This window comes from Rhipicephalus microplus, chromosome X (genome assembly GCF_043290135.1).
Source record: "Rhipicephalus microplus isolate Deutch F79 chromosome X, USDA_Rmic, whole genome shotgun sequence".
In the NCBI taxonomy this organism is placed as follows: domain Eukaryota; kingdom Metazoa; phylum Arthropoda; class Arachnida; order Ixodida; family Ixodidae; genus Rhipicephalus; species Rhipicephalus microplus.
In genome coordinates this window covers 408329111-408344571 of record NC_134710.1, presented here as the reverse complement: position 1 = coordinate 408344571, position 15461 = coordinate 408329111, and the positions used below count along the sequence as shown (strand labels likewise).

At 41.3% G+C, this 15461-nt stretch overlaps 1 protein-coding gene across 2 annotated transcripts in view; it reads left to right on the top strand.

Moving 5' to 3' along the window:
* LOC119160969 (uncharacterized) overlaps positions 1 to 15461 on the top strand; it is a 71508-nt gene that overhangs the window by 5564 nt on the left and 50483 nt on the right. For both annotated transcript variants that reach the window (XM_037413263.2, XM_037413264.2), the window contains exon 2: positions 4296 to 4510. In XM_037413263.2, the coding sequence (XP_037269160.1) occupies positions 4296 to 4510 (215 nt within the window). The remainder of the gene's footprint in view (positions 1 to 4295; positions 4511 to 15461) is intronic.

Sequence of the window (15461 nt, the reverse complement as noted above, 5' to 3'; positions counted from 1 at the left end):
TGGGTAGAGAAGGGCGGATCAAATTGCAGCATGTGACAAATCTTAGTCACTCAGCTCGTACTGGACTGATTTGAAAAATTCTTTGGCAGTGCATTCGTGAGACAATAACCTCTTATAGGGAACCCATTCTATGGCTTCATAGAGAGGTGTTGCAGGGCCCCTTTAAACAACGTCTGTTCACATACGTTGGCCAGTGTTGCAGAAAGCTTGTGGCATATGCAGCTGTTTTAACATAAAAGTGTTTCTTGTCGGGGTTCATCAAGACCTTAGTGTTGTATTGCCATCACGGAAATGACGTCCAAAAAATATGTAGCATCAGAAAGCAAAAAAAAGCGGCAGTTGAACCCATGACCTTTAAGCCTGCATCAACAGAGGCTGAGCATTCTACTCACTGTGCCATGACCACATACTCTCGAAGCTTTGTAAATACACTTTTTATGTCTGCCACTGTTTTTTCACAGCGCTTTTCATAAAGTTAAGTAACGAATACATGATCATGATATCCATAATTAGTTCTTTAACACGTCGTGTCTACGCGTCACCACCTGGAATTGTGCATTTTCAATGGGAGAAGAGCAATGTCATCAATGCGTTAGCACAATTCCAGGTGGTGGCATTGCCCCTAGTGTCGGCTTCGCTCATAGCATGCCAAAATAGCTATGTGGCACCTGGCTGTAATTCCGCGTTCAACACTTGTGCTCAGCCCGCAAAGAATAGCGGCCTGTGAACAGTGTAGACACAATGCACGTTGCATTTCTGTCTAGTCGGGCAGTGGCATGCAATACTCTAGCATGTCACAAGTAGGCAAGCATAGCACAAGTTGGGCATCCGTTAAATGATGACTGTTCTGGCTGTCACATCGCTTTCTTCAATTCTGCTCTCACCGTTAACCACTACAGCTACCACAAGCATCTATGGCCACAAGGGTTTGTTTAATCAATCAGGACGTCTTTAGGGGCTAGTTGGCTCATTCTAGGCAGGAAAAAATAGCGCTAAAATAGAAAAGGACACCACAAAGAAGGAACACTAAATCAATCGAGTGTAACTGTTTTTATTGACTGTAGAGCGTCGGTTAAATAGGTAAGCAGAACATGGCTGCAAATACGTGCCCAGGAACATCATGTGCTAATGCACCTTATTCATCAAAAATGACACCTATGCACTGTAGACCGATGTTGAGGCATCACTTACACAGCCGTCACTTTGTATGTTGATGAAGGACGCTTCCAAAACCCCACGAGCAGTCATGTTTTTGCTATGTTGTGCAGCCACAACCCGTGGATGTGAAGCGCGATTTCAACAGAGATTGGTGCTGGTTTGTGTGCTCTATTGCACAAATTTTTTCGCACCGTATCCTGCCATTTATTTCCTCTCTTCATTCGTCAGTTTGCCTTATTATACTTTTTTAATTTCTTCACTGATCTTGTGATGACTTCACAACAAAAAACTTGTCCACCTTATTTTTCTCTTTTTGTCGAGTAAACTATGCATAAAAGTGTTGTTCATTGGTCAATGTTTGTCTAGTACTTGAAAATATTACAGTTTCGACACAAGTCCGAAGCAATGAATGGGATATCAACACATCGGACTGTTATACGAAGTTAGGCTGGGATACTTAGAAACCATATGAAATGTAGTGAACACGGTAGAATCTGCATTGAACTGCAGCATTTCTCCCATGCGCAGCAGCACATTCTTCCCGTGTCTGGGTACTTGTATGAGCCCACCTTCTTTCACCGTGACTAGCATTCCATTAGAGCTGTTCCGCAGGTGTTCATACAACACGTGGTGGCATCAAAAAGACCGAACTACTTAAAGTGTTCTCGCTGGCATTAGTTCGGCGTTTCCTTCCTTGGTGTCAGCGGACATCGATCATACTGGCGACTGTAGCAGGAAATACAGTTCCAACGCACTTCACCAAAACGTCCACCTCAGATTGTCACTGTGAGAGCATTGACGCCAGAAGCAGCTGGATGGTGGGAGAAGTTTGCTTGTTCCTTGATTATGGCTCCCACCCACCATGGGGCATTGGCCATGAAACCGGTGGTTAATATAAAGAAAATTGTTTAATACTGTCCATGGACCTAAAAGAAACATGCTTGAAGAAAAGGAATGTTTCTTTTATGTACAGTGACACCAAGCCAGTGGTAAATGTCATATATATATATATATATATATATATATATATATATATATATATATATATATATATATATAGAGAGAGAGAGAGAGAGAGAGAGAGAGAGAGAGATAGAGAGAGAGATTCCGTTACTAAGATAAGTAGCATCCAGGGATTTGACAGGATATTTGCCTGGTTTATTGGAGTTCTTCATGGAAAGTCATGCTAAGACACAACTATTTTCTTTCACTTGAAAAGGGTGAACTCAGTCTTGTGCATTTGTTTGTACGATAACTGGAAATGCAATTTTTTTACCTTAACGATGTGTGTCACCCATTTCTTCTGGCTATTATCCGGAACCATTTTTTTAACCATTTCCCTCTTCTTTTTGTCACGACAAAAGTTCCTGAAATATTGCAATTGTGGGGTTTCTTTAAAAAAATTGTTGAGGCTATGCAGTTTTCGAAAGCAAAATTCACTTCATATCTATACAGTGTAGACAAAATGACACTAGCTGCTGCACTTGTCAGCATCCTTTTCCCTGAACCTGTTTATCGACAGCAATATTTATCTCACACTGGTCATGATGTCTTCTATCATATACATAAAGTGTGTATATAACCAGTAGAAAAAATGTTTTTCTTTAAACTACACATCTTCATATTACCTGTAAAGACGTGGCTTCATGAAAAAGGTATATAAGTGCCCTGGTCTGTAAATTGCAGACTGTGCAACGAGCCCTAAACAATCCAGCATTATTTCATTCATTGCTATGATGCTTGTCATTTCTGAAACATTCTTGAGAGAATCATCAAAAAAGAATTTTCAATTACAGCTCATAGTGTTAGAATCCTACCGTTCAAAAAGATTGCCAACAATAATGTGTCACATGATTTAATTATAGTATTGGGCCTTCATTCATTATTAAGGAGCCGCATGATTTACAGAAGGAGCCAATGTGTGTAGTTTTGTTGAGACTCAACCCTGTTCTAGGGTGGCTTGCACTTTTGGATGCGTGTGCTTGTTTACCGGACTTTTGAACATTCAGTGGACTGTGTAAAACTGTCTTGTGCATGTGTGCTAGCATAATTCTGAAACGATGAATTGTATAGGCAATTGTATATGACAATATTTCATGGCATTTCTACGTATTAAAGAAAAAAAAGACAACCACGATGTGGCCTGATTGGTTAATGCAGCGGGCTGCGGAATGAGGTGCAACTAATTCGAATTCGTGGCAGGGTGCCTTGGCATTTTTTTTAATGTTGTATCGTTGTGCCTTTATATATATATATATATATATATATATATATATATATATATATATATATATATATATATATATAGTCCAGGTAATTGCTATCGTAGTAAAATAAAAGTAAAGCAGGCAAACTCGTGAGTCATCTGGTACTAGAAAGTTCTGGTGACGCTGAATATTTCCAAACTGTTCTTGTGTCTTTATTCAGTGAAACTGTCTATAGTGTTTTTGAAGTGTTTCTGTGTAGTAAGCAAGTGTCTCTTTAGATGCTAGTCTACACTTTAGGAAAAGCTTTCACGGGGTCCTGAAAGTCTTTGAATACCCTTGCAGATTCCTTTCTAAAGCTTGTACAAACCATGCATTCATATTTTTTAGTGTAAAACTTTTAAAAGTGGGTTTCATTAATTTTTCTATAATCATATTCCATAATATAAAGAATTGAAAATCAACATGCTTAAAAGCTTGCTTCACGAATTGTGAAATTTGTTTGGGAATTTTCTTCGGTGTTCCTTTCAATATGAATTTGCAAAGAATGTTGACAATATTTCTGATCATATGCTGGATTCAGCAAGTGATTAAACCATTTTTAGTTGCTTTAAACTGCGGGTGCTGGTTATTTCTGAAGATTCAACTTGCTAGTTTTCATGTTCTTAGTCTGTGACTTTGTCTCTTGATATGCCTTGAAATTTTTACATCACTGTAACTGTAGCTTGCAGCAATACTTTTTACTGCATAATCCACCCTGATACCATTTTTAGGAGCTGGTGTGCCATGTTCAGGGCTTCGAAGTACTGGTTTCACGTACTCTCCATTCAGTTAACTCGATTTGTTTGACACATAGCAGTGTGCAGGGGCTGTGAGACAGTAGCTTCTGAGAAATGAGAATGGCTCACAGTGACTTTCTTGCCCACGCCACAGAATCTATCATCAAGTCCAAGTGGGCCAATCTGCGTTCCCAGTTTCAACGCGAGGTACGCAAAATCAAGGAGTCTGCGCAAGGTGGCCACCCACTCGATCGCTACATGTCAAAGTGGGCCCACTACCAGCAGCTGCAGTTTCTTCGGCAGGAAGACACTCCAGAGTCCCTCAGTGGCTATTCCTGTCCACCTGAGCCACAGCATGACAACAGCATGGTGGGTGCACACTTTGCTGAAGGCCTTTTGGTGAGCTGTGAGTGGATTGTGCAGCTCGGAGTGGAGGTCCAACTGCACTAGTTGTGCCGTTTTTCTACAATACGACTTTTGTATGACTCACTGCATTCATTATGTGCCAAAGCGTATATTTCACATGCTCAAATGACAGTGCAGTGTTTATGGCTCAAAACATTTTCACTTTAGCACCAAGTACACACAGCTTTCAAATGCTGCCGTGGGACCGACTTTCCCCCTTATAATTGGCCTATCTAAAGTAAATACAGAGTAAACTTGAAAGGCGCAAACAACTAAGACAAAACACATACTACAGGACTGGCATCAGACTTGCAACAGGCGTTTATTCGCAATGAAAACATGATATACTCCTGCGTCCAATTTGTACATATGTATACATCATCCTACAAAAGATTGCACGGGTCAATCTTTTTTTTTAAATAAATATGTGCGTGCGATTTTCATTATTGATGGCTAACCATTTTGTCCATGGTTATTGGGAAACTGTTGATAATGCATGAACAAGCAATTTTTCAACCAATCCTGAATGCTTATCCTGCACGCGGGCCATGCGACTGGAGCATTTAGGCACTATACACTGTGAACGAGCTCTTCATGCATAATAATTTCTGGCATTCGAAATTCTGGGTGTCAAAACTACGAGGTGTACTCATGCAAATTGAGATTTGAACACATAATAATTATATCCAGCAAAAGTTTATTAATGCCAACTTAAAGGAGACTATAAAGTTGTTTAAATTAATTGAAGTTAGGATCAGCGGGCTGGCACCACGAACAGAATTGGTCGGTCAGTCAGTGATATGCCATAAGCAAGCGCCGACATGCGTATATGGGAAATGGAAACGGTGAGCCTTACTATCCAAATATATGATGCTATTTGTGCTGCAAAGCACCGTACAACCTTGATAATTTAAGACTGGGGCCGCGAGAAAGCTTCATATTAAGGGGTTTTTGAAATAACAGTACATACAAATAGTAGAATCCAAAAAGGAACTTAAAATTATTCAAACTAATGCTAAGGCTAATCATTTTCTGTGCCGGCTAGTTTGCGGCTCCAAGGGTCATGTTTTCTCGCAATACCTGGTCTTAATTTCACCGCAAACACGGAGGAACGGCAGGCCTTGCTGCTGCTACAAAAAAAATAAATAGAAAAAAAAAACCGCCTTCGTTATCAACTAGAATGTCCCTGCTGAAATCAAGACGTGCTTCACTGCTGCAAAGTAGTGACACGTGGGCAGCATGTCGCTTGATCCTCGCTGCGTCAGCACGTCATGATGTGACTATTCGTCTATTCTTTCTGGTAAAATAAAGGATTTAATAATGATCGGTGTGACGAAATTCGTATTATGTTTTGGCTGGAAAACATGATCATTGAAGCTTTGGAACTTAGTTTTCGAAGTGGGCGTTGCAGGCAAGAACTCATTCACTAGTGCAAGTACGCAGATTGCTGGAGCCACCGGTAATTGAAGGTTGGCATAGATCGTGAATTTTGCCTTTATGAAATTTCGTTACAATCCCAGAAAGAATCGGTAAATCATGACACGCAGACATAGCGCAAAAACTTGCGATATGCTGCCCCCGCGCCACCTCTATGTTGCAGTGAAGCCTGTCTTGTTTTCCGCGGGTGAAATTCGCGATCACAAGATCGTTCACTTGACCACGAGACGGTTTTTTTCCCCCTTTTTTTTTGTGCTGGAAGTCACGAGGCTGGGCTGCATCAGGGGCCACTCATTAGAATTGCTACGTTTCATTGCCTTGTGGTTTTAAAAGCCCGTTGTTTCCACTGACTCATGACAAAATCGGGATTGTTAATTGGCATATCGCGCCCAAAGTTTTCAAATTTACGGGATTGGTGCTGGCCGCCACTTCAAATCATTCACTCAAACTTACGTTGCAAATACGGGACCGTGAGAACTCTTCAAATTAAGTGGGATTTCAAAATGAGTTCAAATCAACAAGGTTTTACTGTGCGTTGATTTTCACGGCAGACATAACTCAATCAAAACTAAAAGTAACAAGTAATTTTCATTACCATGCATTTCTCCTACTATGCTTTTACGAGCAACATTTACAGCTTGCCCAAGTGTTCTGGCAAGGCATCTGCATTCTCACCTGATGAGAAATGCTGTTGTTTCATTGTTTGGTATCTCTGTATATTCAGTTTAGTTCAGTTTTGCAACACATGATCACTTGAGGCTGGCTTCTTCAGGAAGTAATTAAAACCAGGGGCTCCCAGTTTAAAATAATCACTGTAGATACTGATGCATTTGAATTATCGTCGACTCTTCTTGAACAGAACTCGAAGGGAATCCATAAAATTGTTCCATTTTTCAGAAGTTTTATTTAAGCAAAGTACACTTGTTTAGTGAATCAAAAACTTTATTCAAATTGCATAAACCTCACCTTACTTATGAGGATGAGTAGGAGAAAAAAAGGACTGAAGGGTGGTTTGTTTGGCAAGCTTGAGTTGTTTTTTCACAAGGTACGCACCCATGCTTGAAAAACTAGCCAGAAATTCTGGACAAGCCGCATGCTCAAAATAGCGCTGCAAACGTACAATAGCCTCTTTAGCTGATCAGTTTGGTGGTACCACTACACTGGCAATATTGTCATCACATTCATCGCTGGACTGTTGATTCTCATCTTGCACTTTGACAATCATTTCCTCGACAGTCTCGTCACGACAGGTACGAACATTTTTATCAATTGACTCGTAGTCCTGCAGCGTGAAAGGGGCAAACGGCAAGACCTCACTGAATACTGCATCAATTTCGGCTTCAGCAGAGCTTTCTTCTTCATTAGGTACTGCTTCTTGCAATTGAAATCCAGCATGATGAAAGCATATATGTATTGTTGTTGCCTTCACTTGCTCCCAGACACGAGCCGATGGCTGCCAATAAATCTATGCTGTCGCATTTCCCACTGTCTGCCCAAAGCAGCATTTAATGGAGCAATTGTCTGCGATAATGAACTTCAATGTTCTGAATAACCTCTTGTTCCATCGGCTGGATCACTGCTGTTGCATCGGCTGGCAAGAACTCCAGAGTAATGGCTTGAAGTCTTTCAACCTGACAGTGGGCTAGGCAATTATTCACGATGAAGACAACCTTCCTGCCTTGCCTCGTAAATCTTGCGTCTTCCTCCCATAGCCAGTTTTCGAAAATAGACATGGTCATCAACGCTCTTTCGTTCGCATGGTGTGCAAAGGGAAGGTGTCAAACGCCTTTGAAACAATGTGGGTGCCTTGATTTTTTTATTACTAACAGCTTCAATTTCTCATCATGTGTCATCATCACACCCACCAGCACAGTGATGCGATCTTTACTGTGCGGGCCTTGATTTTTCTATTACCAACAGCTTCAATTTCTCATCTCCTGCTATCATCGCACCGACCAGCACAGTGATGCGATCTTTACTGTGTTTTCCTCCACTACAGGCTTCGCCTCTGAAGGTGAGAGTTTTTGATGGAAGCGCCTAATAAAAAAGATCCATCTCGTCGACGATGAAGACGTCTCGTGGCTCAAAGCTCATCAAAATTTCCTTAAATCGTGCCTGTTGCCAGTCGGTACAAATGTCCCAGCTGACTGCAGCACTCTCACCTGAGATTGCTTCGAAGACTAGGCCATGGGGTGTTTTGAAGCGGCTGAACCATCCGTCGCTTAGGACGAAGTTCTCAACATCCTTTTGCATGGCGATCTCTCGGGCTTTCTGCTCGAGAATTGTTGTATTTAAGAAAAAGGGCAACTGTTGACTGTGGTCATTAATGAATTCAGTCACCCAACACTGCTTTTATTATTGGCCTTTTCATGAATGTCTCCTTTAGAAGGTACAGTTGACTCTCGTTAATTCAAACTCGAAGGGTTCTCTGAAGTTTGTTTGAATAGTCAGAAGTTCTCAGATAGATGACTCTGGTTGAGGTGACACTACACATTATGATTGGGCATTGGTTTTATCATATTTAAAAGTTTTTAAGTATTTTTATACCCTAAGGGCATGCAATAAACACAAAGCAGAGGTGTAAGGTCTAGAAGTTTATTGGCCATTTACTGCTGATCAAACCTTCTAAAGGAATCGTTAATTGCCAACTTCTTCTTTGCTATAGATATCTGCCTTCAGCACAAAGCTCTCTAGAGCATTTGAGAAGCATCGCGGTTTACCATATGTACGCTTTGTCTGAAACATTTGTTTACTAGCAAAGCCTTTTTTCTTGAAGGCCTGAGGTGCCTACTTTTCATTTTTAGACTGTTAAGATTATATAAGCATGCAAATTTTTAAAATTGTAGTGGTAAAGCGGCAGATGTTTTTGGGTATAGAACCGCAAAAATTATGAATTAACCGAATTATGAAGTTCGATTTAGGAGGCCTTTAAATACACTGAAAAAATAGAGGACCAACCAAAAATATAATTTTGTTTGAATCAACCAAAAGTATGAATTATCAGAGTTTGAATTATAGGAGAGACCCATGCCGAGGGAGGCGCTGCGGAGCGTGGCGCTGTCAGTCAATGCGGGGAGAAAACTGGTTACTCGAGTCTTCGCCCCTCCGCTGTCCCATTCAACCTGCCTTGAAAACGCGTTTGTTTGCTCGCGCGCTGCACGCGTTCTGCACGTGTTTTTGAGAGTTTCGCATCGCGTGTGGTGCGCTCTGTCCACATTCATTAGGATGCCGCAATTGAGGATTTTTTTCGTGGCAGCAATTTAGTGAAAAGGCAGCGAAGCAAGTTGTAGCAGACGATGCTGTTTACGACGTTAGAGGTGAATAAAACTTTCTGTGCCCCGCCACGGTGGTCTAGTGGCTAAGGTACTCGGCTGCTGACCCGCAGGTCGCGGGTTCAAATCCCGGCTGTGGCGGCTGCATTTCCGATGGAGGCGGAAATGTTGTAGGCCCGTGTACTCAGATTTGGGTGCACGTTAAAGAACCCCAGGTGGTCGAAATTTCCGGAGCCCTCCACTATGGCGTCTCTCATAATCATATGGTGGTTTTGGGACGTTAAACCCCACAAATCAATCAATCAAACTTTCTGTACGTTCATTATTATATACTTGTTTTATTTGGTTTACTCTGTGTACTATGCACTATGTTTGTTCCTGGATGGATGGGTAAGGCCACTTCTCGTGCTTTAGGTTAAGCGGTTCTTGCGCGGTGACTGCTATTAGTTGGGATACCTTAATTTACTAGCACCTACCCAAGTTATCGTGCGGTGTATACACAACACTTCAAAAATAAATGGTCTATTTGGGGCTTCTTTCTGACCCACAACAATAATTGACATCTATCTCGCGTGTCTTTCCTTGCATTATCACCGTTCTCATCGCGGGTACTTTGAGTTCACGAACAGCGTGCGTACCATCATGATGAGCGCCCAGCTTTCAGAGAAACTTTTTTGTGTGTGTCTAATCTGCAGGGGAAGAGCGCATTGCTATCAAGGCATTTTATCTTGGTCACGTATCAAAAGTGCACCGTGTTGTTCGGGCTGCCCCTGCACACTCAGTAACAACTAGTTCACTGTATCGGCCAACGGACGTGCAACAACGGCTAATGCATTTTTTTCTTTTTTTCATAGTTGTCCAAGCTTTTGGCAACCACACACTTCCGTCGGCGCTACGTAGATTTAAAAATATATAACACATTACCAATACCACATGTGCACACAGCTTCAACTACTACGTCCCCAACAATATCGAATAATCGTAGCAGCATAAAATATTTATTCACTATTTTTTAACAGTGCTCTAAAGACGGGCATTGAAAATCTATACATTTAAGATGGGGACGTGCATCTCCCAGTAACTCGATAGATTAGAGAAACGGTGACGCTGGAATTAACACACGTAATTTTGAATGTATTGTGCGCGTGCTAATGTTTATGAAAAAAAAATTGTTTACATACTTTTTTCGGCGCACTGCTTTAATCCATTTCTGTCGTCTGCTTGTTTCGTACCATCGGTTTGGGAATCGGTAGAATTTCACTGGTGGAGTCGACCTCTTCGTGTTTGCATGGTTATTGTGACAGTTGACGACGCAGCGATGTCACCCCCTTTTCTGTTGGGGTGACATCGCGGAATGAGGGACGTTTCACGTGCAGCCCGTGCTTCGCAAATGCGTGGAAGTCAAAGGGAGTGGAAGGGCCGGAAGGCTCTACTGTTGTGCGCTTTTTCTGGCAGGGGAAAGGCAAGCGCTGGCGTCGCCCGGCAAACTTGAGCGGGTCTCCCCTATTGCGAGCAAACTGTATTCATAAAGAGGAAAGCACACTATGCGAGGATATTGTGTTTTCGTATCGGTGCCCCATTTTCTTAGAGCAACAATATGATATGAGTGTATGTATAAGGGCTCATTTTCTTTGTTAGACACAATATTAACGAGAACTAATAGACAGTAATATCAGGAAAAGCATAGGGGATCTTATTGAAAGTAACTATAAATGTAAATGTGAAAAAAAGAAAAGTGGACAAAAAGATAACTTTCCACTGGCAGGATCCGAACCTGCGAAGTTCGCAGGTTCAGATCCTGCTGGTGGTAAGTTATCTTTGCGTCCACTTTTGTTTTTTCACATTTACATTAATAATTACTTCCAATAACATCCCCTATACTTTCTCTGGTATTACTGTCTGTTAGTTCTTATTAATAATATATGTGTAGTTATAATTTATACCACAGAAAGGATACAGAAGATACTTAAAAGAATCAGCTGTAAACCTGTTGATACATAGTTGTTCAGCTCTACTGTCCAATACCACTTCATGTCATCATCCACTACTGTAAGATCTTTTAATAGTGTTAACTTCCTCATAGTGAGACTCGTCTGCATCTTGGCATCCAGGCACTAATCATTCTCAATGCCCCGCCACAGTGGTCTAGTGGCTAAGGTACTCGACTGCTGACCCGCGAATCGCGGGATCGAATCCTGGCTGCGGCGGCTGCATTTCAGATGGAGGCGGAAATGTTGTAGGCCCGTGTGCTCAGATTTGGATGCACGTTAAAGAACCCCAGGTGGTGGAAATTTCCGGAGCCCTCCACTATGGCGTCTTTCATAATCATATGGTGGTTTTGGGACGTTAAACCTCACATGTCAATCAATAAATCATTCTCAAACTTGGAGTGGTAAGTACCATGGGAATAATCTAGTAGTAAATACTTTTTGTGAATTCTTTCCTGTGGTTTCTCAGAAATTTGAACAAGCAGATGAGAAGAGGAGAATTTAAGAGTATGATGAAGCAAACAGGCCTACAAAAAATAATTTTATACATGGTCTGGCTTTCTTTTGTGTATGAATTTCAAAGACATAAGCAAAAGACTTACCTATGTGGGATTTTCTGAGGCACGTGAGGACTTGGGATGATGTACTATTTTGCTACATTGGTGACCAGCTAACCTGGCTTGCCACTAGCAGTGAAGATCTTGTCCTTAGGTTCTATTTCGCCTATTATGGCAGTCTACTTGTACATTGTAAAAGGATGGTTTGTAATATTCTGTAGGTAGGATTTCTCTCTCGTGTAGCTTGCTGTAACAATAATGGTTACTTTCTTACTAGCATCACTTTTAAAGCCGAGCGAATGATTAGGGCAGCACAGAATGTCAGAGCAACTTTGCCAGTGCACGTGTTTTAGTGTACAAATTATTATATCATGCCAAGGTCTCTCTTTCTGGTTACATCAAGCTTAGCATGTGGAGAAGCATACTTTCAGGTTTCACAAATGGTCTAGTATATGTATTATTCATGCTTTTTTCATGGCAGCAGATTAGAGAAGATATAACATGATGAAAAGATATAAGATTCTGTTGCTGACATAGTGGCAAAACTTTTTTGCACCCTTCATTGTAGCTCTAATGGTAAAGCATTGGACCTGAATTTCCAAGGTGGTGGGTTCGCGTCGCATGAACAGAGAAGGAGATTTTTCGTCCCCTTTACTTTCTTTCAATTTAAATGAAAAATTGTGGAGTGCAGTTAATAAACCATAAATAATGCCCCCCATGCTTATCTTGGCCTAATTGTCTGTTGGTTTCATTAGCTTATACTGTAATTGAGAAAAGGAGAACCTAAGACAGTTGTTCGAGGAGCTCGTTTTCTCTATTATACTTTCAAAAACACATGTAATTTAAAGTACGAGTTATAAAAATTTAAAGCCCTGATCTACACATTGAAATTGACCACGCTGGGCACACAGGAAATGTGGCAGCTATGTTTTGTCGTGTCAGAACTGACATGACAAAGTTTGAAAAAATGTGCATCGCAGCAGAATCTGGTCTGGTAAAACGTCAAGTCATTCCAAATATCCAATCGGGCTGCTTATTTCTGCAAGCCAGGACATAACCGACGTGTGTTTTCGATCGGCTGCCTGTTCCAGTGTTTCTGAGGCTTTGTGATACCTGCGGTTCGAAGGATGTTGTACATCCACTGCTTAAACCATCAGTTGCTAGTGCTCCCAGGGTTTAGTGCACATAGGTACGCAAATTCATTGAAAAGTGCATTGAAGGACACTTGCCGCAGTAGCTCAAAATTGGAACATCACATGCATTATGGGAAATATGCGGGTTCCACTTTCACCTGTTAAAGCTGTCTTTTTTTAGTCTACTTTATTTGCATTTCCTGAATTTCTCTATTTCTGTTCTTTTTACGTTACAGTTGTAAAATTTGGAACTGGTATTTTTTTTTTGCTTTGCCATTGTTTTTGCTTCAAAAGAGAAAACTAACAAGAGCGCTATCTTTTTGGTTCTTCCTATTCTTCTCAGTTAGTGTTATTTGTCATCGACGAAAAAAATCAAAATGACTACAGCAAAACTCAACAAATACATTCTGGCAGTCATTGCCTGATTTAGAATGGTACCTTGTTATAATATTATACAGACGTACACTTTCCTCAATATTATACCTATATAACACACGTATTATTATATTCATGAGTTAGGACAGTCTATGCATCTCATAGTCAAGGTGATCTTTGATATGGTGCATGTTGCCAACTGTAACTCAAATCATGGCATATAAACTTAATACAGGTGATGCACAAATGGAAGTTTCGCTGCCAATGGCATCCACTAGTGCAGCAATCTTTATGGCCAGAGTAGTGTTTGCCAAAACTTAGTGTGTCAGCTGCATAAACTCTTTCAGGGATGGTCTGCTGCTGCAGTGATGATGAATATGGATCAACAGTCACGTTGAGCTTGAGTTCTATCTAGTGCAGGTGCAAGTAGGCTCTTCAGCTACATCTAAAAGATGACTAAAAAAATGTACAACAATTTTCCCAACTGTGAGCTTAATGGCTGGTAGTTTTCTATCATTGAGTCTATATGATGAGGAAACCCCTTTAAAGTCTTTTTTTTTTTATTGCAGTTCACTGCTCTTTCATCGTTTGTATGCACTTCTCTATAAATACACGAAATGTTCATACATTACTTACAATTCAGCTCTTGTATCTGTAGTGAATTCATTTTGTGCTTGTCTATTTTGAGCTTAAAAGAACCCTAAATAAACAAATAGAAAGTTAGGGTACACTGATAAAGTTTTGCTATGGAACCCGGATACATATAGAATGTGAAGGAGATCACAAAAGAGTTCTGTATACAGTTAAACCTGGATATAACGAAATCCATAAATTCCTGGAAAAATTTGTTATAAAGGAGATTGCATTGTCTGCAGATTTGGTAGGAAAATTCAGAAATGACATGCAGAAATTAAACAAAAGGGAGACTGTGTACAGAGCTAACTTAAAACTCTTCATTAGCAGTAAACAACTGCGTTATTATTGCGGTAGAAATTATATGGACACTCACAGCAGGTTTTTGCCATCGCCGCCATGTTTCGTAACAAGTCCGAATTGATAACATGCCTCGAGGCATCTCAACTTTCATGACGGGCAAAAGCGCACAAGCGCTGCTGAAGCAGAGATGAAATTAGTCGGCCCATCTCTATTGTCTGGAAGGCGCATAAGATAACATTCCTCTCATGTTCGAACTGCCGCCGAACGCCCAAACAGAAAGAAAACCACACGTTTTGATCGAGCATGAAAAAATTGCTCAGCAACAATAAACTCTCATTTCAAGAGCGGTCGCGATCGCTGGCACGCTTGCTATCTCGGCAAGTATTGGTGCATTTTCAACATGAAGGGACTGTCTGAAAAGAGCACATCTCTCTGGAGCACCTGTCATTGCTCACACCAGTGTTTTGTAAGAGTTCCATGGTGTCGGATACAAAAGAGTTGGCTGCCAGCCTTACTTCCTATAACATTACAAATTTTCGCTATCGCGTTTATTGCATTGCATTCAATGCCCCGTCGTGTTGTTGCCGAAACTAATCGGCTAATCGGGAAAGCTACGAGCCTCCGAACTCTCGGTGCGGCGCAAGATCGAAGGGCACGAGGAGTCGACCTCCGAAGATTCATTGTCACCAAAGTCTCGTAGAGTTTTCATCCTGCCTAATCTGACATCTCAGTGGTGATGACACGGTTGTCCGCGCTTAAAAAAATTAAAAGCACAAAAAAAGCAAAGCTCAATATCGTCGGGGGTCGCCATATGCATGCTCAGTGAAACCATGCACGCGCGCACGGCATTGAAAACCAAAAGCGAACGACATGGTCGGAGACACAGATACCACGGAAAACTATCCGGTAAAGCGCCCTCCATATGCAGCGTGGTTCCACATCATCATCATCAGCCTGACTACCTCCACTGCAGGACAAAGGCCTCTCCCATGTTCGGCCAGTCAACTCGGTCCTGTACTTGCTGCTGCCAATTTATACCCGCAAACTTCGTAATCTCATCTGCCCACCTAACCTTCTGTCTCCCAATAACCCACTTGCCTTCTCTGGGAATCCAGTTAGTTATCCTTAATGACCAGCGGTTATCCTGTCTACACGCTACATGCCCGGCCCTTGTCCATTTCCTCTGCTTGATTTCAACTATGATATCCTTAACTCCC